Genomic DNA, 25,188 nt, shown 5'->3' with positions numbered 1-25,188 from the left:
GGTGGGAGGACCACATCTTAACCTGCCCTTCTGTTCGTTTCTGCTGGGGTGGAGGTGGCAGGGCCGGGGAGTAATGCTCAGTAAGAGAGGTTGCTTCTTGTGCCAGGCACAGAGCTATGGTTTTACACGTACCGTCGCATTTTAGTCTCAGTGCGTCATTGCATATGCGGCTGTGTGAACCCATATTTGGCTGACTCCCGTTAACCTCTTCTTTTCCCGTGATTGGCAATTCCCTTTCATCCTTAATTTATGAAATTGTACTTTCTCCTCCTTTTAACTCTCTAGAATTCTGTGAAGTTTGAATGCTTATTGACTTATGCAAGTGGGTCTTGGTTTGGTATTTAGGAGGTTTATATTTTAATGGCTTTGAGGGGTTAACAACTTGTAAGGTGCCCAAGTAATGGAGAGCATCTGTTGACTTCAGTAATAAATTTTAAGCTTGTTTAGAATTCTCCTTATGTCTTAAATTTGAGTTTCTCCAGTGAGCCTTTTTTTGGATCTTAGATGATTTATATCTTTCCGGGGAATCATTTTAAATAAGTGGTCTTCATAAAGACTAGGGCAGATGGATATATATCACACTCTCTCAAACATCCGGGCTAGACAGGGCAGTTCTGTTTGATGTTTGTTACAGAAATGGCACCATCTAATACTAACAACTGTTTTATTCTGATCTTAACATCATGTTTAAAACATTCCTTTCTCTTCTTTCCAACTCAGTATCACTGTACTGACTGGCAGAGTCAGGAGAAGTAGATGTCCACGCCCACAGACCCTGGTGCGATGCCCCACCCAGGGCCTTCGCCAGGGCCAGGACCCTCTCCTGGACCAATTCTTGGGCCCAGTCCAGGACCTGGACCATCCCCAGGTTCCGTCCACAGTATGATGGGGCCAAGCCCTGGGCCTCCAAGTGTCTCACACCCTATGCCGTCGATGGGGTCTGCTGACTTCCCGCAGGAAGGCATGCATCAAATGCATAAGGTAAGAGTTCATTCTCCCATCCAGTCTTGGCTTCTGAGTCATGGATGGCTAATAATCACTGAAAACCCCCCTCTCTTTTTTCTACTATTGTTTACAAGAGAATCAAGCTAGGTCTTTCTCTTATCTTGTACATTATTGAAAACATACATTCTAAGGCTCTTTTATTGTTACAGATGTTGCACCAGTCAGGAAGATCTGATCTTGGCTTTTTGAAAAGTGTTAGCTACAATATGCAGCTCTCTCTCCCTCTCTCTCTTTTTTTATTTTTATTTTTGGGCCACGCCACGTGGCATGTGGAACTTCCCTGACCAGGGATCAAACTCATGCCCTCTGCATTATTGGAAGCATGGTGTCTTAACCACTAGACCAGGGAAGTCCTACAATATGCAGTTCTGACAGATCCTGTGAATTGTGGGTTGCAGGAATTTTGGCTTGGCAAATAAGTATATTAGTGAATAAGTCTTGCTTTTTTTCCAACTATGTATGTTAAATACCGTATATCATCCATGAATGAACGTATTGAAAATTATTCTTCCCTAAAAAGATCCCATAGGTCCCAAAGAGTAACAGGAAAATGAGTCCTTTCCTAAAGGATTTTTTCAAAAAAGGTTTGATTGAAATAAAGTAGTTTTTAGGGAATTCCTAAAAATGCACTTTGCTCTCTGTCTGTGAAGTGGCTTTATTCTGGTTTTGGAAGAGGGCTCTGATTTTTCAGAGCTCAGGGCCAATTGTTTGTTTCTGGATGAAGGTTATAATAAACTTCCATTTATGAGATTCGGGTTGTTGCTGTTGAGATGAGCATAACGGTATGACTTGGGCATTACGCCTTTGCAGTAGATGCAAAGAAGTGAGAATGGCCTTTTGAGAAAGCAAACAAGATCCTCTGTGACAATTTGCTTTGAGAGGTAGCGGTAGCCAAAGAAAATCTATGGGACCATTGTGTATTACCTGAATGTTAGGCCTGAAGAGATGTGTAGAGGTTTTACATCTTTTCCGGGTGACATCACAGGTGGACAGGGTGGTGGAGATGCCTCTTGATGGATGTTAATCAGGCAAACTGTGGGAGATACTGGTTTGAAACCGAAAGGTTACCTCAGAAAAGAGCAAGTCTTCCCTTTAATTGTGTAGGACTGGAGGTCAGTTTGGGTTTTTTAGTGTTTGTTTTTTAAAATTTTTGGCTGCATTGGGTCTTCGTTGCTGCACACGGGCTTTCTCTCCTTGCGGTGAGCGGGGGCTACTCTTTGTTGCGATGCACGGGCTTCTCGTTGCGGCGGCTTCTCTTGTTGTGGAGCACGGGCTCTAGGCGCTGTGGGCTTCAGTAGTTGTGGCACACGGGCTCAGTAGCTGTGGCTCGCGGGCTCTAGGCACAGGCTCAGTAGTTGTAGCGCATGGGCTTAGTTGCTCCGCGGCATGTGGGATCTTCCCAGACCAGGGCTCGAACTGTGTCCCCTGCATTGGCAGGTGGATTCTTAACCACTGCACCAACAGGGAAGTCCCTGGAGGTCAGTTTTAAGGTAAGGCTTTGCAGCCCAGAAGGGAAGATTCATTTTTTTGCAAATTTTGTTATTTGATGATTTTCAAATCAGAAAATTAATATATGCTTATTTTGAAAAGTAAAACCATATTGACATAAATAAAAGAAGTGGTTCACCCCTGGTAACAGCTTATTGTGTATGCTTTTTACACCTTACTTTTCTCCATCTTCAGTAAAAATACCATCTAAGCACAGGTATGCATATTCACGTATGATTTTAAAATTTTTCTCTTTTACTATAATAGCATCATATCATCACTGTTAATTAGTCTGAAACAACATCTTTTTCAGTTAACAACATATCATGGATAGCCCTATAATATCCCCAAGTTCTCTCCCTGCTTTTTTGATTTCTTTTAAACACATTATTAGCTTGTCAGGTATGTAAATAAATAAAGTTGCTTGTTTTCCATATCACATTCTTTAGGAGACACATTGAACATATAGACATATCGAAGTCATTAAATCATCTTGTGTTCATATTAATGTGGGAGGTCTATTATAGACCAGATCTTTCACTTGTTAACCTTTGTCCAAGTGGGTTAAATAATTTCAGAAGGGTTTAAGGATGTTTCACCTCCAAAATGAAAGATTTGAAGGAAAATGTCTAGCTCACCTCTATTATTATTTAAGCATTTAAAAGTTAAACATATGCATGAGTGTATTGGGTTAATGTTATGTTTTTGCCCTGGGTTGTTTTTACGTATAAGTGTATCTTCTGATCCCTTCTGTTTCGTTATTTAGCATCTATGTCACATTTTCTCCTATTCTCCGCCCCCACCAATGCTCTTTTTTGTTTTGTTTTGCTCTCATTCTGCAAGTTTTGCATTTTCTCATCCTGCTTTTCCTCAGCCCGCAGTCCCTCAGATAATTCTCTGGGTGAGGACATGGTGAAGTGCCTGCAGTTCACACCTGCTGACCAGATGCCTTCACTTTCTGAGAATCTTTTTATAGGCAGCTTTATTCCTTGTCTTTCTCCTCCATCTCCCTCTGAGCTTCAGCTTTTTGCTTTTCAACATTACTGGAAATAAATAAACAAGTGGCCTAAATACATCTGCTGTGTTGCTTTGATTTCCTCTCTATTATTACTATTTAACAGACTCAGAGACACTCTTTATACCAAATTCTTCCCATTTTTCTTCTGAACATCCTCTTTATGGTAAATGTCTCCTCTTTTCAAGTGCATGCTTTTGACGCTGCAGAAATTAACTTTCCTTTCTCCAAAACTGCAAACACTCATACTTTCTTGCTTGAAGTCATTTGGTTTCTATAAACTCCTGGAAATATTCCTTTCAGGCTGTTTTGAAAATTGCTATTCCAGTTCGGGGAGGAATAGACTTTTCCTTTCTCAAACACATGCTCCATTGCCCAATTCTGGATTGGATTAGTGTCAATTCAATGGCTATTTATTGTGTGTCTGTTGTGTACAAGGCCTCAAGTCCTGTTTCCAAGCCCCTGTGTTCTTTTTTTTTTTTTCCAAACTCTGCCTTTAACCTTTTTCTGTCTTCCTCCCTCTGTAGTATAGTTTCATCTGTTCGACCCTCTTTCCCATTCAGTATTTACCCCCATTCACCACTCTACCCTGTCTGTCCCTCTTTTCCCAACTGCCTTGGAACTTTCTGCTTTCAACTTTTAAACTTTCCACGGTTCCTTCCCCTCTGATGAAAAAAAGTTACCAAAAAATAGATCATCACAGACGTTTCAAAGGGTCTTCCTTCCTTCATTCAGACTTTGGACTGGCTTCAACCTACGGCAGGTTTCAGGACTTACTTAAGAGGGTATGGAAGAATAGTTTATATTTGTCTACCTTGTGAACAGAACTTCATTTTTATTTGCAGGTTTTGACATGACCAAAAATATTTCAACTGTTTAAAGCCTTAACTTTTGACTTCACAGGTAGTTTTGCTGATCCTATTGGTGTAGTCTTTTTTATTTTATTTTTTGTCCCATCTATGAAATCTATGTAAATAGTAATATATGTAAAATAAATGTCAAAATATATGACTATCATATGGGTAATAGATGATTGTGCCACAGTTTTGAAGACTTTTTAGGAAGGGGTCTTAAAACACCAGATAGAAATATTATGCCTTAAAGAGACGTCTGACTGATATTCTGTAAATGTTTCAGCCCATTGATGGTATGCACGACAAGGGGGTTGTGGAAGATATCCATTGTGGATCCATGAAGGGCACCGCTATGCGACCTCCTCACCCAGGAATGGGCCCTCCCCAGAGTCCGATGGACCAACACAGCCAAGGTTTGTGTCTGCTACATGCCTGATTTGGGCTCTATACCACAGTCTTTCATCTTTCCTATTAGTTATTTTAATTATGACTTCCAGAGAATGTGTTTAAGGAGGATGGAATCCAGCCGGTTTCTTTTCCCTGTAGAAATCTCCCCTTATCCCCACCAACACAACTTTATGGTTGATGTGGGCAATTTTCTTTGCAAAATCCTAGTAGTTTTACTGGCCACCATGTGTCCAAGCACTCTTCAAAGTGCTTTGTGTACTTCATGCAGAATCTTTACCCTGATCTTGTGAGAGAAATTATATTACCCCAGTTTTATAGATAGAGAGGCTAAAGCTCGGAGAATTTACTTTGTAAGTTTGCACATCCAGTAAGTGACAGGGCCAGAAGGAATCTCCAGGTCTGCCTCCCAACAACAGCATAGATGTGAAGGTAAGATGAGCCACCCGTGTCCCTTGAATTGTACACTCCTACTTTGTAAGGTGGCTTTTTCTGGCAGTGGAATAACCTGTCATTGCTGGTGGGTGGCTCTCTTAGTCTCTTAGGGCTGCCGTAACAAATTACTGCAAGCTGGGTAGCTTAAAACAATAGAAATGTATTCTCTCAACGTTCCGGAGGCCAGAAGTCTGAAATCAAGGTATTAGCAGGGCTGTGGTCTGTCTGAAGTTTTTAGGGAAGAATCCTTCTTTGCCTCTTTCTAGCTTCTGGTGGTTGCCAGCAATATTTGACATTCTTTGGCTTGTAGATCTGTCATTCCAATCTCTGTCTTGCTCTCCACATGACATTTTGCCTGTGTGTCTGTGTGTGTGTCCAGAGTTCCCTCTTCCTATAAGGACACCAGTCATTGGATTAGAGTCTACCCTAATCCAGTGTGACCTCATCTTCACTTGATTACATCTGCAAAGATCCCATTTCCAAATAAGGTCACATTCACAGGTACCAGGGGTTAGGGTTTCAACATTTCTTTGTAGAGGACACAGTTCAACCCACAATAATGGCCAAATCAATATATGGTAGATTTCTTTTCTCTGGGTGCCTTTTCTCCTCATTATTGAAGGCATGTTAAAGATACCTCAGGGGCTTCCCTGGTGGTGCAGTGGTTAAGAATCTGCCTGCCAATGCAGGGGACGTGGGTTTGAGCTCTGGTCCTAGAGGATCCCACATGCCGCGGAGCAACTAAGCCCGTGTGCCATAACTACTGAGCCTGCACTCTAGAGCCCGCGAACCACAACTACTGAGCCCACCGAGCCACAACTAATGAGCTCACACACATTGAACCTGTGCTCTGCACCAAGAGAAGCCACTGCAGTGAGAAGCCTGTGTACTGCAATGAAGAGTAGCTCCCACTCATCACAACTAGACAAAGCCCACAGCAGCAACAGAGACCCAATGTAGCCAAATAAGTAAATAAATAAAGATACCTCAAAGTCTTTTGGATGCAATGTAACCTCTTTTCAGAATCATTATATGGACATTTCAACATGCCAAGGGCATGATTCATCCAGCACTAATTAATGCGTTGATATTCTAATTCAAAGTTTATGCTTTACGTGTTGTTGTATATACTTTTTTGTGATTTAATGTATGTGAGTTTTTTTCTCCATCCATGATCAGACATCCATCAACCCAAGGGAAGATTTTTGACTGTGAGGGTTTAGAGAAATGTATTTGCTTTTAAATACATATATATATTTATATAAAAGCAAGTCATGGAGGCATAGGAGTGCATCTTTACTAAGATTCGGACAGGTTTTTGAAGATCCCGGACTCTGATCTGAATTTTGATGGCAGGCAGGTGTAAGTTTTGCAAATGACTTGTAAAATCTTGACCATGTTAGAAAAGCAGGCTGAATCATTGGGACTTCTTGAGGTACAGGAAGAAAATAATTTGACCCATTCAGTGTTAAGAATGAATTAAGATGACACTTCCAGGTTTATCATTTAAATTCTAAAGAGCCAGGTGTGTTCACAGAGCTAATGTAGATCTCATTTTAATACCTGGGAGGTATAGATGAGTTATATTCAGTGATTCTCAGAGCTAGTGGTGGCTCTGTCTGCTCCCGGCTTTGCAGTACCTCTAGTAGTGGGGGCCTAGGAAGACTCTAAAGGAAAACACTTGAAATGCGTGAATTATAAGTGAGCATTTTTACTTTTATGTATCTTAAAATTTCTTTCATAGCTCAGTTCCTTTCTTCAACTTCTAGAATGATGATTTTTCCTGGCATCTCCAATACTTGGCACAATGTCTAGCACATAACTGGAAATTTAGTAAATTTTATTCAAGTAGGTAGAGAAGTGAATTTATGTATTCAAAAGTCAACACTTTTAAATAGATCTTAATTTTTATATAGTTTCGGTAAGTTATAATTACTTTGGAATGCAGAAGTCTGCATTAAGTTAAATGGAATCAGAACTAGCACGTAATATTTTTTGCTAAAATAGTAAAGTGCCTTGTAAGCTGGGGAATTAGTTATTTAAAATATGTCTTTGAATAAAGTAGTATTGGTATAATGCAGTCTTATTCTATATAATTATCTAAAAAGAATTCAGACTCCATAATAGCATATATCTTTAAAAACCCCGTCATAGGAAGCCATTTATAAACACACAGGTACAGAGAGGTGGGGTATTGATCGGAAAACTGCCAGCTTTAACTACCTAGCAACCTATTAGGTTATTTTAAGATATTGGTTGAGAAGCAAAACCATTTCCTTCAGTAAATACTGAATTGTGTACCTTATGGTCCCAATGATAACGTTGTTTATTTTTAGTCCATTGGCTAGAAAAAGCCTTTAAAGGCAAGTATATAATATTTAATGTTTGTATGTATGTGTGTGAAGAGAAAATTCATATAAAATTGGCACTTAAAAATTCAAGTTTATTAAAAGGAGAGAGGTGATTGCCTCTCTCTGAGGCAAGGTGAAACTAGGGAGATAATGGCCCTTGAAGATGAGGGAAGGAAAACTGCCAGTTTTTGACTACCTTTTTTTTTTAAATGAGCAAATCAAACCAGATTTCAAAAAAGAGCAGATTCTGCATCAACTGTCATCCTACAGACAAAGGTATTTCACTCTCAGGCAATTTCTTCACTGTTTTCTCAACTAAAGATAATTATGAAAATACGTTAATGTTGTATCATTTAGATTCTGATTTTCCTGAAGTTTTATGGAATGCTAGTCATGTCATTAAAAAAAAAGAAATCTCTCTCTCTTTAGCTGAAACACTGTCACATTTTTATTTTTATTTATTTATTTATTTATTTTTTTTTTTTTTCAAAGTTTTTTAAACATCTTTATTGGAGTACAATTGTTTTACAATGGTGTGATAGTTTCTGCTTTATAATAAAGTGAATCAGCTGTACATATACATATATCCCCATATCTCCTCCCTCTTGTGTCTCCATCCCATCCTCCCTATCCCACCCCTCTAGGCGGTCACAAAGCACTGAGCTGATCTCGCTGTGCAACGTGGCTGCTTCCCACTAGCTACCTATTTTACATTTGGAAATGTATATATTTTTATTTTTATTTTTATTTTTTTTTATTATTATTTTTTTTTATAATTGTTTTACAATAGTGTGTTAGTTTTTCCTTTACAACAAATTGAATCAGTTATACATATACATATGTTCCCATATCTCTTCCCTCTTGCATCACCCTCTCTCCCACCCTCCCTATCCCACCCCTCTAGGTGGTCACAAAGCACAGAGGTGATCTCCCTGTGCTATGCAGCAGCTTCCCACTAGCTATCTAATTTACATTTGATAGTGTGTATATGTCCCTGCCACTCTCTCACTGTCACATTTTTAATGTCATACTGTGATAGAATGATTCTATTAACATCCCCTATAAATTCTAGGCAACAAATTTTCCCACCCCCAGTTTATTCTTCTTTCCACATTTGAGGGAGAATTTTGTTGTATTGATTAATTCTGGAAAATGATTTTTATTCCACTCTTAGTTTCTTAGCAAATGTGAGGTAAAATGAATTATTGTACTTAATGTAACTGTCTCATCTTCGTAACTTTGCCTTGCCAGGAGTTCATAGCTGAAAAGGGCGATTTGATGAACAGCGTTACACAATTGCATTTAGATTGGATTGTCTAATGTTTTGGTCCGTTGTATTAGGCATCCTGTGATTTATCATGGGTAAACTATAATTGATGATGCCTTCAGGAAGGAGGATGGACCAGAAGGCAGGAGACATGACCCAGTTTAACACCTGGTTGTATCCCTTCTACCCTGAAAATGTCAGTAACTATAGTAGGAAGTTTTTCCTCCCTCGGTAGATGCAGGGTTGGTCAAAAAGGTGTTAGGAAGGTGCTTTCCTAATGAACAAACTACCATTTTGCACCAGCATTACAAATAGGAGGTGAATGTTAACCTCATTAAGAAGGAAGAATGTTAATGATGAAGTTAAGTGTATGTTATCGATATTCTCTAAATGTTTATTGTTATAAATAACAACATCCTGGGATTTAAATTTCTGCTTGTCTTGCAGGCTGATTTCAGGGGCATTTTCTTGGCTAACTTTTATGACCAACTAGAATCCTAATGGCTGCGTGATTTTTGTGCTCCCTTATAGAGTAGGGGTTTGGGGAATGAGTTAGCAGTTTTTCCATTCCTCTTCAGGGCAGGATTACTCTGAATGGAGTTCTACCTACAACTCACCAATTGATAGAACAAAACCTACTCTTGTCTTAGAGGATCAGGCTAAATTTGTTTCCCTCTCCAAATGGCAATTTGAGGTAAAAGTAACCGTATCCTTTATTTTCTCTAGTCTTGTGGATGATGATGATGAGTCCCCAGGCAGTGTGGGTCAGATATTCTTGGGCCTCTGGGATTCCACACAGATGCACAGAGCTGTCTTGGCTCATGTTTGACAAGGGTTCAAACACACAGCAGATGCCTAATAAACACCTATGTGATGACCTTTAAAATAAGTGTGATACAGGTGCATTTATTAAAGGCAAAGACCTTTAATCGAATAGTTTACTTGTGTCTTAGGACACCTTTGAGTTGATTTGAATTGAAGATAACCTTTTGGATTACAGTAGGCCACTCTGTCCTCTCCTTCCCCTTGGATTTCCCTTCAGCAATGCTCAGTCGTGTGTTTTTCTAGGGATTCTTCATCCAGGCTATACAGTTCATCTCTTGAAATAAGTTCCTTGAAATTTTTGTGCATTTTGACTTTTCTTTCTTAAGTAAAGTGTTCTTAAATTTCCCATTTAGATCTCCTGTAACCGAAGCAGATTACTCTCATTTTTATATTGTATCGTAAATGGTTCTAGAAGATTTTTGACACTTTCAAGCCTTTATTTTTATAAAACCAAATTAATATTAGACCATGGAAAGAGCATACGCCTTGGAATCAAACAAACCTTGGTTTGAATCTTGGAGCTACCAAGATCTGATTGTGTGACCTGGGGTAACTCGCTAACTCGCTGAGCCTCCCTTTCCTCATTTTATAACTTTTTTTTTTTTTAAACTAACAGAATCACCTGGAAATACAGGTGCTTTTTTTTTTTTTTTTTTTTTTTTTTTTAAGATGTTGGGGGTAGGAGTTTATTTATTTATTTATTTATTTTTGCTGTGTTGGGTCTTCGTTTCTGTGTGAGGGCTTTCTCTAGTTGCGGCGAGCGGGGGCCACTCTTCATCGCGGTGCGCGGGCCTCTCACTGTCGCGGCCTCTGTTGTTGCAGAGCACAGCCTCCAGACGCGCAGGCTCAGTAGTTGTGGCTCACGGGCCTAGTTGCTCCGCGGCATGTGGGATCCTCCCAGACCAGGGCTCGAACCCATGTCCCCTGCATTAGCAGGCTGATTCTCAACCACTGCACCACCAGGGAAGTCCCCCTTTCCTCATTTTAAAAAATGAGGTGACAGTACATATCTTCTGGGGATGTGGTGAGGACTATAGGAAACATGTATACTCCACTCACTTCCCTCTAATCCTTCTTCCCATTTCTGTGCTCCCACCAGCCTTATATCCACTGGCCAGACTACCATCTCACCTCCAGTCTACTTGAGTCCACCTTACTCACACATGGCAAAGTCCCCGGGGACTAATGATCCCCAGAGCCATAACCAGTGACCAGTGATGGAGTGTAAATACCCCAGCTCCTTCCCTGGGATAATTTGGAGGCAAGTATTGTGCCTTTCATCCCAGAACTTGTGCATGAGATTAATCTTCAGGTAGCCACTACAGCAGCTGGCTTAATCATGCAACCATTACTGGCTGCCGTCCCTTCTGCGTAGCACCTTTCCACATCCCTGCTAGTGCCCCTGTGCCTTCCAGATAAATCAGCTCCGCTCAGTCCTTCCATCAGTCTCTGTTTCCAGGGAGAACTCAGCTACAATAGTATGTACAATACCTTCCTTAGTGCCTACAACCATGGAGGCCCTCAATCATGGCAAATTATTCATAAAGTGCATTATAATAAACCAAGTAATATCCCCATGAGAGACTCAGTCCCCACTGTGACAGACCAGACACCTTCAGGTTCTGTTCTTCAGGTCGGGCTGCTTTTAATGTATAATACTGTCCCCTGGTGCCCTTCCTTTAGGTGTACGACAGCCACTGCCAGTCAACTTTCTAGGACACATACGGCTGTCCATCACTTGAGATGTGGTTAGTCCCAGTGGAGACAGTGTCGTAACTGAACAGGAAGAAAAGAACGTAAAATCTCTCTTTAATAATTGTTATATTTTGAAATGATAATATTTGGGATATATCGATTTAAATTATATATTACTAAAATTACTTTTGCCTCTTTCTTTAAATTTTGTATACATTTGATATATATATAAGTCTTAAGTTATATAAAATCCCATAATTATTAAGTTACCTATGCTTTTGATGTCTGTCCGTCAGTGCTGTTCTGGAAAATTATCAAAACGTTCAGGAATGCTTCTCCTTCAGGGTCGCGGGGGGCAGCCTGTGACCTCTCCTTTTATGTTTCATTCTAGGCTACATGTCGCCGCACCCGTCTCCGCTGGGAGCCCCCGAGCACGTCTCCAGCCCTATATCGGGAAGTGGCCCAACCGCACCGCAGATGCCACCAAGCCAGCCAGGGACCCTCATCCCAGGCGACCCGCAGGCAATGAGCCAGCCCAACAGGGGGCCCTCGCCTTTCAGTCCCGTCCAGCTGCATCAGCTGCGAGCTCAGATTTTAGCTTACAAAATGCTGGCCCGGGGACAGCCCCTCCCCGAAACGCTGCAGCTCGCGGTCCAGGGGAAAAGGACGTTGCCGGGCATGCAGCAGCAACAGGCAGCGCCCCAGCCCCAGCCGCCGCCGCAGCCGCAGCCGCCACCGCCGCCGCAGCCGCAGGCCCTTGTCAACTACACCAGGCCATCTGGTAGGTTCATAGGCAACCAAATGAATAACGTGATGGTCCAACTCGGACGAGAAGGGCTGCTAACTGCACAGAAGTGCTGGGCTGGTGGTGTCAACCCAGGGCTGACGTAACCTTCTGTTGCACCTCCCTGGCTCCCTTGTCTTTGCTTCACTTAGTTGGCCACGCTTCTTGGTCTCCTCTGCCTACGTCCTAGAGCAGTGCTTCTTAAACTTTGCAGACTCTGGTGCAAGCTGTGGCTGTAAGCAAAATGCCCCGTGATCTCGCATTCTCTTTCAAGCTGTGCGAGGTTTGTCGGAAGCCCGTCTACACACACCCCAGGTTAGGAACCCGTACACCCAGTGCGTTCCGTTGCCAACACGCACGTCTGGAATCTGCTCTCCTTGAGCTATTTCGTGTCTTGTTTATTTATTTATTTATTTACGTCTATCCCTTTTTGTGAAAAGCATCTGAGGAGGCTTCCAAAGGAGCATACCTGTGGTAAAGGAATTACCAAGCAGAAAATCAGAGGCAAAGGGAAGTAGAAATCCAAGGTCAGGGAGGTTGGTAATGTGGGGGGCTACAGGAGCTCTCATGGCTGCTGCATCTGAGCTTCCAAGGTGACTCGAGTTTCCTGGCAGTCAGGAAAGGAGACAGGGTCAGGTGCCTGATACTCACCACTCGGAAGGAAGTTGCTTACCAGTTTCTCAGTGGACACAGAGTCTTTTCTAGCATGAGAGTATAAAGTAGCTTTCCCAGGTGGGAACTTTTAAAAAAATTATTGTTATTATTATTGTAAGGGGCACTGCATGGTAGAGGCATTGGTAGCATTTGTTCATAACAAAGAGAGTAACAGAATCCACATGGCCTATTTCCCATGTGCCCTGGCATCAGATCTGAAGCTATGACACTATATAATGCGTTGAGATGAGATAGTCCTTTGTATGACCTTCTGGTGGTCTGGCTTGATCCCACTGATAGAATTCAGAGCTCCAAGGGGCTCTAGGATGATCTTCCAGGAATGTTGTTTTCTCTGGGAAGGTTTTGGTTAGCAGCTAGATAAGCACAGAGTTTATGGTTCTATTCTACCACAGCTTTGAATTCCAGAGAATTTGAATCTTAGGGAATTTGAATACCAGGGTGCTTCCTTGTCATTGACACCCTTTCCTGTGAATGGTTCCCTCTCATTTGGGCAGGCCCTGACAGCTGATCATTGCATCTAGTTTGGGATATTGGTCTTCTTACGTTTTGGGACTTAGACAAAGGGAAAGAGTTCAGATTATTATTATTATTTTTATTATTCTACTTTCTGAGTTTGTAAATGTTTCTTTTCTGATAGAGGAAACTCTTGAGTTGCCTACTAGAAGGATAAACTCATCTTGTTAATTGTAGATGGAGCCTTAGGAATGGTTTTTTAAAGAGCAAGAAAGTATCACGGCATCTCTATGTTTCGGTGTGTTAACCACAGTGCTCTGGTAGGTGGAAGATCCCATGGAACCAAAAATCAGAGATGGAAAATGTTGTACAGGAAAACCATGAATAAAATGGTAGTTTGAACACTCAAAGTGTGTTTAGAGGCTTTAAAACTGCAAAAACTAGCTCTCAGGAATGCAGCCAGAGAGAAGCAAAAATGTATGTATTTCTATGCATGTGTGTAGCTTGTGCTTACTGAGTGAGTGCCTGCTAGCTTACCTTGTACTCCATGCTCAGTAATAAGTACCTTGCACGTGTGGCACATCTGGGGTACGGAGAGTCAGGATTCCAGCAGACTGACTGGAGAGCCCATGGCCTTACCCCCTTCCCCATCCTGGCTCCTTCATGACCAATAGGCTCATGACAAGGGAAAGGCTCTTTCCCAAGCTCTGCGTACCAAGTGCAGGCATTTCACTCCTGTGCATAGGAAGGAAAAGGATCTCTGCTCCTTACTGAGAGCCTTTTTATTCATACTCTAGACACAGTGTCAGCAACATTGGTGACCTTGATATCCTGCATCTCAGTATATGAGGAGCATTAACTAAAGGAGTTCCCAGTAGAGGCTGAATGGTCACAGATTGTTGGTAGTTTAAGGTGGAAGGAGCGAAATCTGCGCCTCCCAAAAGGTAATCGTGAGGGACCATGTCACACAGGCATACTTCCCCGTGCATTGCAGCTTGTCCTGGGGTATCCCCTCGTCATGGATCTCAGCAAGGCTTCTTATTTTTAAAAATGACCTATGCACAACAGGAAAAGTTTCCAGGGTATTGTTCAAGAAGGCAGCAAGCTAAATGATTCGTTTGAGAAACCCTTTCAGCCAGTCACCATAGTGAGATCAGATGACGTAGTAAAACTTAAAAGGATGGATTTTCAGTTATCTGTACACTTGTATATAACAAATACTTCACATCCTAACCAACACAATCCTGGGTGCATTTTCTGGATCATTTCCAGAGAAGAGGACTCCATTTTTTTTTTTTTTTTTTTAACCCCATGCGTACATCTTCCCTCGCCAGGGTCCTGTCATTAGGGGGAACTCGTTTTGTTACTCACTGCTCGTGTCTTTTGTATTTCCCGCAGTCAGGCTTCATTAGAAATGAAAATATTTGGGTGGATAGTGCCAGAGTGGGCAAAGAGGCTATGGATAAAGGAGGAAAGAGGAAACTTTCTTCAAATAGAGCAGACTCATTCCTGCCACTGGGAGGGAGGTTACATTGCTGATCTTGTCCCCAAATCTCAGATTTCACAGGGAGATGATGACCTTACTTGACAAAGACACTTTTTTTTTTTTTGCATTGGTATTTTGGACAAGTCCAAGTAAGACAAAAAAAAAAAAAAAAGGTTTTTAAAGTTAATATTACTTGTATTAATTTTTTTATCCCCCTCCTTTTCTTAAATAAAGCAATATAATTGCTTATAAATACCTCTGCTAATATTTCAGGAAAAAAATCAATTTAAATATGTCAGCTTCTCTGGTGGTAGCTATGATTCCATTTTTCTTTTGTCCCATTTGCCAGTGTCATTCATGTGTGAAGAGAATCTTTTTGGCTGGGGTGATCTGCCTCAAACCTACTCCAAAGTTATCATTCACCAAAAGTGCCACCACCAGAGAATTACAGTTTGACTGGTGGAAGTGTGCACTGAACAAATAAATTACTCTGGTCCTTGCCTGCTATGGGCTCCACTCAAATCGAACCCAGCGTTTTTCTTTTAATTTTGATTCATTTTTCTTTTTAGAGACTAAAGCAAAACTCAAAATAGGAACTGAAAAGTTTTGGGTTTTTTTGCAGTGGGTAGGGAAGCCTTCATGGTAGAAAGTGAGAGATTTATTGCTAATTTTTTTCAGTGCTTGTCCCTCTCCTGCTTCCCCCTCTCCTTTTTTTAGTTATCTAAAATTTCTTTGTATGCTTCATTTAAGCATCATTATTACATTTATTTTTTTCAACCTCTAGAAACCACTTAAATCCTTGTCTAATGCACAGACTGTTATTTGCATAAACATCCTTCTGTGCAGAAGGTAAAGTGGGAACTCTGTACAGAAATTCTGTACATGTGAGACTTAGGTAATTTAATAAGTTTGTTTACCTGTTTCTTAAATTCAGGCATCTAATAAAGATCCCTGCCCCCCCACCACTTAGCTGCAGTGGGACACCCCTCAGGAGAGTCAAGGCGTATACCTACCTTGACTTCTAAAGTGAGGACTGATAGGAAAACAGACACATTTTGTACCTCTGACAATTAAGCTTAACTTGTTTATATTGGCAAGGGAATAGGAGATAAGCTAAAGAATGTGATTTGTCCTCCATCTGAAGATATCAGGGCGTGAGTTCTTATCATTTTGCAGACCATGAGTGTCTGTTGTCTGATGCTTTCTGTTGATACAGAGAAAATCCATTCAGGCAGCTCAACTCCTGAAGGACAGGCAGAACACCTCATGGTTAGGTAGTTGTGTTCCGGGCATGTCTAATTGCAGCAAGCTGCATTCAGTCCCCTAGCCTCTGTAAAGAGAAGTTTTTATATAATGTGTTGGAGGGAGGAGAAAATAGACCCAGGCAGTAAATGAACTTGCAGTTTTTAGTTAGAAAGGAGTTTGCTTGTGACTGATGGGGGATTAGCGGGAAGCACATGGCAAGCCGACTTATCTGAGTGTTTGTGCTGAGTTGTATTAAGCTGTAGAAACATTTTGAAGTTTGCTCTAGAAGAGTGTGCACTTCCAAATTTGCCAGCTAATACAGTACCAAATTTCCTTGAAAGCCTTTCTTTTGCTGTGGGGCTTTTCTGAAAAGCTGAGTGATTAAACTAGGCTTTTTTACCTTGGTGTCCTTGGTGGCAGTAAAAGTGACCAGAGCTGAGGGTTGGGCACATAGCCACATTGTCTCACTGAATCCTCACTACCACCCCGTGAGGTGAATGCTGTACTGTTATTATCCCCATTCTACTGACAAGGAGACTGAGGCACCGGGGGCTAAGTAACTTGCTGAGGCTCACACAACCCGTAGGTGAAACTTCTCAGTTATTTTGGAAAGAGACAAGGTGCACCTTGTATCTTTTGGAGTTGTAGTCCTTTGGAATTGGAGATTTGAATACCTAAGTCCATGTTTGGGTCTCTTCTGGCTTCTCAATTTTAAGGGTCCTTCAGCCACATAAGGATGTCTCTGTATTAATGGATTAAAGAAGCCTAGCTATGTATGTATCAGATCTAGTTCACAATCATGGGCTGAAAATGGCTAGATTTGGAACCAGGGATATCAGACATGCTCGGGATACGTCCCTTTGATCATATGGTTTTAAAAATAATAACTTGAATATACCTCGAGGAGTTGGCATGCATTTCTACATAAGTATTTACAAGCCATAATGCTAAAGAAGAAAATGCCCAGAGTAAGTGAAATGTGTACACTATTGCACTGGTATGGCTTTTATTGATGACTTATTTAAACTTTGAAAGGAGGAAAAACACTTTGAGAACTGAATTTAGGGTAATTAGTATGATATTAATCTTATCAGTAAGACCCGGATTTTCTTTTTATTAAAGGGCTTCAGTGTATTAAATCTATTATTTGGTATGCTCATACCAATTCTTCAAATATTTTTAACTACCAGTTTCTTGAGCTTATTAGGGAAATTCATAGAATCACAGAGAATTAAAGTAATTGTTAGAAATCTCTGTCTCCTCTCCTTTGGCTCAAGCAACCCAGATAAAAAATACCTACCCTGTTTTAAAGAACTCGAGGAAAAATATAGTAAAAAATGTCCCTCCATATCTCATTCCAATGCTTAACAACCTTAAGATTTAACGTTTAGAAATTGGTTTCTTACATATGGATGAAAGAAACTAAATCTGAAATATTATGAAAAGCTATGCATTATGTAAAAGACCTCCCATTAAGAAAAAAAATCAGAATGTACTTAGCTGAAAAGAATTTCTTTATTATAATAGTCTGTCTACAGTGCCTAAAACAAAAAAAACCAGAAATGCATTTTTCCCTCCAGAACTTTTCATCAATCCTAGAACAAGGGCTACAGATTACCTCAAGAAGTCTTAACTAGCCCTAGGTCTTTGGGAAAGTTTTACCTAATTTCAGAAGGAAGTGAACAAAAGACCAACAACACTACACACACACATGCACACAGACACATATACTCACACTCACACACACTGTAGTTTCCTAAGCACTTTCTTCTAACTCTTCCCATTCCTCCTGTCAGAATGTTTGCTATCCTTGCATTGTCATTTAAGCCCACTTCTAAGTGGTGTTTGCTGGAAATTGAATAAATGTGTCTACTTTTTCATAATGTATGTCTTTGTATGGTTAATTATTAAGTTGCTCTGAAGTATAGAGATGATTAGTTTTGTTACCATTTAATAATTTTAATATTTCTCCGGAAAGATATAGAAAACACTTGGAAGAACCATGAGAGGTTTTAACATCTGCTTACTGAGATTTTTTTTTTTTTAATTTACTAACCCCTCTGGTAGCATCACTAATTTTATTTATAACTGTGAAGTAAGTAAAAATTCACCTAAGAGGAGAGATGGAACCCTTCTTATTTTAGGTCCAGACCTAGTAATCAATTTAAACTGCTGAAGTTTAATGTGGGAAATTGCTTTAAATTAACTTAAGTGCATTTTGATAAGCTTAATGATTACATGTCCCTTTATTCTGATAACATGAGAAAAATGCTCTCTTGAATCTTAGTATTTGCTAAGTTTTCTTAGGTGGAATGAGCAGATTCTTCTTCCCCCCTGCACTGGATGTTTTCAGAAATACTAATATGTAGTAAAAAAGTGAAGTTCCCTAGATGCACTGATGAAGCCTGAAATACAGTTTATAGGTCATTAAGGGAAAATGCGTGCCCCTTTTACTTCACGTCAGAGGACTGGCGAGCTGCTGCCTGTATTTGTAAAGCATGGGTGCTAACAGCAGGGCTCTTCCACGCTGGGATGGAGGGGGCTTGTGGTGTAGTTTGGGCAACATGATTTTGGGACCACACCCAAATTGCATCCGACTGGTGGGTGACTCCCTTGCTTTTTCAGAACCCTGAATGACCCTGGAATTATTTTTAAAAACCCGCTGTAGACCTACACTAAAAGCCGGCTGTCCATTCCTTAATCAGTTTATTACACCTAAGAGTCATTTTGGGGCCATTTCCCTTTGGGATAGATGCCAGCTTCTTTTTTTTTTTCTTTTTCCTTTCTTTTTCCTTTCCTTTCCCCTCTTGCCTTCCTCATCTTCTTCCCTTTCCTCCTGTTTTCTTCTCGTGAGACCTTTACTTGTCCCCATCGCCGGGCTCCCAGGGGGCAGCGGGCAGGCCGGGTATGGGCATGGGGTGCCTTTCCTTCCAAGCTGCCCATGTCGCTCTTGTCCCGCAGGCCCGGGGCCGGAGCTGAGCGGCCCGAGCCCCCCGCAGAAGCTGCCGGTGCCCGCGCCCAGCGGCCGGCCCTCGCCCGCACCACCTGCAGCAGCGCCGCCGCCCGCGGCTGCCGTGCCCGGGCCCTCGGTGCCGCAGCCGACCCCGGGGCAGCCCTCGCCCATCCTGCAGCTGCAGCAGAAGCAGAGCCGGATCAGCCCCGTCCAGAAACCGCAGGGCCTGGACCCCGTGGAGATTCTGCAGGAGCGGGAGTACAGGTAATGGACCTGACCCGGGAGTAAGATGCTGGGTTCTGGCAGGTACCACCCAGCCTAGGGGGTCCGGTGTCTCCTGGTGTTGTGGTCATTCTTTTCTGTGGGACCAGGGAAAGGCCTAAGGGAAATTGCAGAGGCCAAGACTCAGGCTTGAGAATGATTTTAGAACAAAGTCTCAAGAGAAGAGTTTCTTTGCCACTGGGGTGGGGGTGAGGACGCTCTTCTGGGGGTTCTAGGTTCCCAGGACTGTGCTTTTCACTCATTCAGTCAGAAAACTTTTATGCACCCTTATGACATGCCAAGATCAAAAGTCCAGCCCAGAGTTCCTAAAGATCCAAGAAGGCCGTCAGCCCACACTTAGATTATGCAGTTTCCTTCTGGTTTGTCAGTTTGTCCTTGAATGGTGACTGTGAGTGGCTCAGATGTTGAGTGTTCTGTGGGCCTAACCTTCAGGTTAATGACACATCTAGTGATACTAAAGCGGTACTTCAGTAGCATGATATAATGTCTTCTTTGATTGAATTCATGCATTTGTTGGTCTGTGGCTTGGTCTAGCTTTTGGGCTAGGCCCTATGTAAGTGTCTTCACATGGGGATCCTTATTTAAACTCTTACTCCAAAAACTTCATTTTCACCTGATTTGGCACATTTATCTAAATCAGGGATTGGCAAACCTTTTCTGTAAAGGGCCCCAGAGTTTCTGTCATAACTACTCAGCTCTGCCCTGATGGTGTGAAAGCAGCCGTGTTGGCTGTGTTCCAGTAAAACTTGATTTATGAGAACAGGCTATGGGCAGGGTTTGGCTCGCAGGCTGTAGTTAGCAGATCCTTGACGTACATGGTTAATGTCAACCAAAAAGAGAGTGCAGTAAGTACTGAGTCAAGATAAGATGAAACTAAGATCACGGTTTTGGGAGTTAGCCAGAAAGCATGCTCTGCCACTAACTAGCTGTGTTGCCTTCCTCAAGTTACATCGCTTTTCTGTGACTCAGTTTCCTCCTATGTTAAAAGAGGACATTATAGTATCTTTTGTAGGGAGAAGATAAAATGATACAAGGACTTTCAATACATATTAGCTATTATTATTATTTCCCAAGTATGATTTAAGTTAAAAGACAATTAGGGTTTAAAAATTATAGGGAATGTTAGTAAATAATGTCTAGGAGCCCTTTAAAAACATTACCTTACTCTTTATTGGAAAACACGTGACTTATCTGTTATTGTATTAAAATACTAAGTTACCAGCTTTAAGAGTTACTTTGAAAGAAATCACAGTAACTTGCCATTAAATGTGTGTACCTTTTTGGATGAAGAGTATAACTTTAGTCTCATTGCTATTACTAATCCTCAATTAAGAGCTTTTATGTTTCTGTTTTCAGCTTTTCACGTATCCCTAGAGAGCTAGATACTCATCATCAAATGATATTTTAGTGTTGATAGGCAGATTCTGTTGGGTGAGTAATCGCAGTGTGGTATAAAAGTCAAATATTAGCACTGTGTACTCATTTGGGGCAAAAAAACCTGTAAATAAAATAAAAAATAAAATAGTCAAAAGTCTTTTTTTTTTTTTAAAGACAGTAAATGGGATAGAGGGGCATCGTTTGGTTACTCTGAAATTCTGACTTCCTAAGAGTTAACGTTTTTTTTTCCCACCTTGAAGGTACAGAGCTACCAGTCCCTTTGTTAAATCACATGAACTACCCTTGTAACACAGACACTATACCTAGAAATACATCCGTATGTTTTTCCCCCTAATTCATCCTTTGTTTTGTGTGTGTGTGTGTGTGTGTGTGTGTGTGTGCGTGTACACGCTTACTGACTCCTAAACTTTCTTTTTTTCATTTTTACCAGAATTGTATTTGCAGGCCTTTCTTGTAATGAGCTCATTTTAGCACTTTTTTTGAAAATGACCTTAATGGATGGTCTCCCAAAGTATTCATATTAATTGGTACTCCTTAGCCTATTCCAGTGTGTGGAAAGCTTTTGTCCTCCACACCTGTGTCAATTTGAAAAAAAACAGTATCTATCAGTATCTTTTAAATTATAAGAATTGTAGAAGGTGGTGGAATGGCTATTTTTCATATTATTATTATTATTACTTGATAAATGTCTCCTCTTTGGTTAAGCCACCTGGCTTCTGAAGTGATTGATTTGGCAAGCCTGGGTTCAAAAAGCTGGTGGGTCTTTTGGCCTGAAGTTTCCCGTGGCCATCTTGAGAAGAAGCTAGGGTTTACACTGGCAGGGTTTTGTAGGGGCATCTTTTGTCTTCATTAGTTATAGAGCAGTAGCTGGCTTCTGCCTATATGAAGATAAATTGTCCAACTGCAGAGATTAATTATATTTATCCCTTAAAAAGGGTTAGATTAAGTCCCTTAGGCGCTTGTAAAAGACAGCTAAAAAAGCTCTTTTCCGGGCTTCCCTGGTGGCGCAGTGGTTGAGGGTCCGCCTGCCGATGCAGGGGACACAGGTTTGTGCCCCGGTCCGGGAAGATCCACGTGCTGCGGAGCGGCTGGGCCCGTGAGCCATGGCCGCTGAGCCTGCGCGTATGCTCCGCAATGGGAGAGGCCACAACAGGGAGAGGCCTGCATACCGCAAAAAAAACAATCAAACAAAAAACAAAACTCCTTTCCTTCTGCACTCTTTGAGAGAATGGCTTACTACCCTTTAGCACTGATAGGAAGAGTCCAGTGTATCTTTTTTTCCTGATTGAGGATTTGAGCAAGGTCTTTAAAAAAAAGTCTCTTTTATAATTTCATAAACTTGGTTTGAGCAAAAATCACCTGTCAGAAATTCTTTAACAGATGTTCGTTTCTTTGACTGTTGTAATATCACTTACCTGTCTATGAAAATCGAAAGGAAATTATCAGAATCTTAATTTTTTTTACTTCTGAGTCACTCGGCTGCTTTTCCTTGTTCCTCATAAAATCAGAATTTTGATAAATTGATCTTCTTTTTTCAGTAATAGCATAAATAAGTTTCTGCATATCAACACTTTGCCTCAGATCTATATAAGCTCTTCAGTTGAAAACACTTTGTTCTCATTTAAATTGGATCCTTTATTTTAGACCATCTTTTTCTCATGATGGAACTGTACTGCTTTTCTCTGTAGTAAGTGTCAGTGACTTTTTTTTTTTTTTTTTTTTGGTGTTTTGGCATGCTTTTTTTTGCCCTGTCAATGTGCTTAACTTCAGTTCTTCCATCTAGGATTAGAGGGTTGGTCAGAAGTGCTCCACGAATTATCATGTTAGCATGTAAATTACACAGATGTTTGCATGAGAAAGAAATATATTTCACATTGAAAGGAGTTTATATCAGAAGAGCATCTTTGAATTATGTGAGCCCTCTTTGGTATCAAGTCAGAATTTAGAATGAAAACAGTAGTATAGCCTCCTTGCCTCAGGAAGCCAGCATAGTCCCTTACTGTGTTTTTTGTCCTGCCCTGGTCTCCATTACAACCCTGAGAATTCCTTCTTAGAAATCACTGAGAGCCGCTTCATCAGCAGAGTTGCCAAAAGTCAGTCTCCCTCTCTCTCTTTTTTAAAAAGTGTCACTCAGCTCCTGGAAGGAACAAAATTTACCAGTGTCATTTTCTGTTCAAATAACTCTCCTACAGGAATCATAAACTTCTCCTCTGGACCTGAACAAATATCTGTCGCCTTTAATGGAACTCTTTTTCTTGTCAGAACAGTAAGCCCTCTTGATTTACTGTTCAATCTGTATGAAAAACCTGAGCGACCTAATTCTGCTTCAATTTTCTGTACCCGTGAGGACCCTAAATGAGTCTCCCGCAGTTATGCAGTATTACATCTGTTGTTGTTTCGGGAAGTTTAGAATCCTGAATCTCCTTATCGGGCTACCTGCTGAATCCCACTGATGGCAAGATGAAATTGTCTGGAGAGGCGCATTATTTAAAACGAAGATTTCTATTAACCACCACACACACGCAGATAAAATTCTCTGCGCAAAAAAGAAGCCCCTCCTGTACCTTTGCTACTCCCCCCCAACACACACACTGTGTTCTGAATCGAATGCATACAATTTTACTTTGGAATCTACCCTTCCTCTTCTCCTATAGTTTGCACGTTTGCACTTTGAACTTCTTGCCTCCCTTTCATAAAAGAAAGATTCTTTTGTGCTGGGGAATCTGAAATTCACTGACAAATTACTAGGCCCTTTGGGGAAGCAGTCATTTCAGGAAGAAGTGTACCCCTCCCAACCCCTCACCGCCTCCCATGCCCAAGTCAGCCAAGGCTCCATCTACCCCACTCCGCCCCTCCCCACCTCCCTACTTCTCCTGTCTGCTCTCCACGTCCCCCCCTCCCGGTTCAATGTGATTTAGTCTCTACACGGTCAGCCCATTTGTCCTAAGATTATTTATTTAGGCCTAGTTCCATAGTCCTTTAGATGATTAAGGAAAAAGCAGCTATTCTTCTAATGTAGCACCTGACCCACTTTGTCAAACAGAGTAAAACACAATACCAAGGGATAGTTTGAGTTCTGGGATAGTCAAATGAAAAGAGTCTGCAATAAATCTAGAACCAAGGAAACAGAATAACCATATCTCACCCTGCTGTAGTATCTAAATTTCCTTTAGTATGGCCTTAACGCTAAACAAGTAAAATTGTTTTGGTTTAGTTTCTTGCCCTTTAAATTATGTATCTGAGAAAAATCTGTAATAGATTTTTCTCTTAATATCCTAATTGTTAAGAACCATCACATGTTGCTGTATTTGGGAATTTTTGGTTATGTGCATATTTAAGAAATTGAAGTGGATAAAGAGAGTAAAGGTTTGTCTCATACAGAGAAAAATTTTAAACTGCGACGAGAATCCCATAAGTATCAGTAGTAAAAGGAATGTGGAAGAAAGTTGGGAGAGTCTGAACAATTTGATCAAGAGAGTAAATTGATGAAAGTTTATTATTATTGCTTGAACTAACACATTTTTAGTCTGTTACATGGTTAAACCATTTAAAAGTACTATTGTTTGTGTTGGTATGCATAGTTGAAGTAACACACAATAACAATAATATTAGTAATAACACAGTATGATGATAAATCATTTAGTAAATCAGAATTAATAACACATATATACCAAATAAAAGAGGAATCTCTCAGAATATTATTGTCAATGAAAAATGATGCATTACCCTTACTATCATTTTTAAAGTTTTGAAAAAGATGATATTTTATTTCTCTACCAAAGCAAACAACTTTTAAGTTTTTAAAAAAAGCCCTCATTTTGATATTTGGGCTATATGAACTATTAAGATATTTTGCAACGTCTAAGTCACAGAAGGTTTTACTTTTTCATATCAACAGACAGCATCATAAAGGTTGAAAAAAGCATAATATTAATTTTTAACAGAATCTTTAATGATCAATTTTTAGTTGAGTTCCAAGGGAGTTTGCAGTTAGAAAGTATATTTTAATTATCCGCAGTATCGTTGCAGGGCTCTCTCCTTTACTGGCTCTGTGAAGTCCACATGTTTCTTAATATCTCTGAACTTCAATTTTCTCTTCAATAAAATGGCACATTTACCTTGTGGAAGTGTGTGTGTGTGTGTGTGTGTGTGTGTGTGAGAGAGAGAGAGAGAGAGAGAGAGAGAGAGAGAGAGAGAGAGAGAGAGAGAGAGAGAGACAATTAAATTGTGCTTTAAATGCACCTAACTTAGTGTAGTTACTATTAGTTTAGCTTAACTTACTACCTTTTACTGTTCTTTTTTTGTTGAAATCTATTCCAAGACAGTTTTGCCCCAAATTTGGGGGGAGGTCATTCTAAAAATAGATTTAGATGGCATGTAATTATTTGTAAGAATAGGATCCAGGTGAACCTTAAAACCAGTTTCTATGACTAACAGTAATAGTATCCCAAATGAATAAAGTAGGAAGTCTTTTATTTTCTCTTCTGCCTCTATTGTGAGGAAGTACGTATAGTTCTGTTTTTTGATGATGTCCAGAATGGACTCCCCGGCAGTCCTTTTCTGGAAACTCTT

General features: G+C 40.6%; 1 protein-coding gene across 8 annotated transcripts in view; it reads left to right on the top strand.

Annotated features, from left to right (window-relative positions):
- Positions 1 to 25,188, top strand: part of SMARCA2 (SWI/SNF related, matrix associated, actin dependent regulator of chromatin, subfamily a, member 2) — a 176,355-nt gene that overhangs the window by 13,052 nt on the left and 138,115 nt on the right. For 6 of the 8 annotated variants that reach the window (XM_067041601.1, XM_059071803.2, XM_067041599.1 and 3 more), the window contains exons 2-5: positions 721 to 981; positions 4,646 to 4,775; positions 11,732 to 12,121; positions 18,945 to 19,200. In XM_067041601.1, the coding sequence (XP_066897702.1) occupies positions 757 to 981; positions 4,646 to 4,775; positions 11,732 to 12,121; positions 18,945 to 19,200 (1,001 nt within the window). In that variant the 5' untranslated portion in view covers positions 721 to 756. The remainder of the gene's footprint in view (positions 1 to 720; positions 982 to 4,645; positions 4,776 to 11,731; positions 12,122 to 18,944; positions 19,201 to 25,188) is intronic. The other 2 variants (XM_067041602.1, XM_059071806.2) reach the window with 1 other exon arrangement.

This window comes from Kogia breviceps, chromosome 8 (genome assembly GCF_026419965.1).
Source record: "Kogia breviceps isolate mKogBre1 chromosome 8, mKogBre1 haplotype 1, whole genome shotgun sequence".
NCBI lineage: Eukaryota > Metazoa > Chordata > Mammalia > Artiodactyla > Physeteridae > Kogia > Kogia breviceps.
This window is presented reverse-complemented; position numbering and strand designations above follow the sequence as displayed.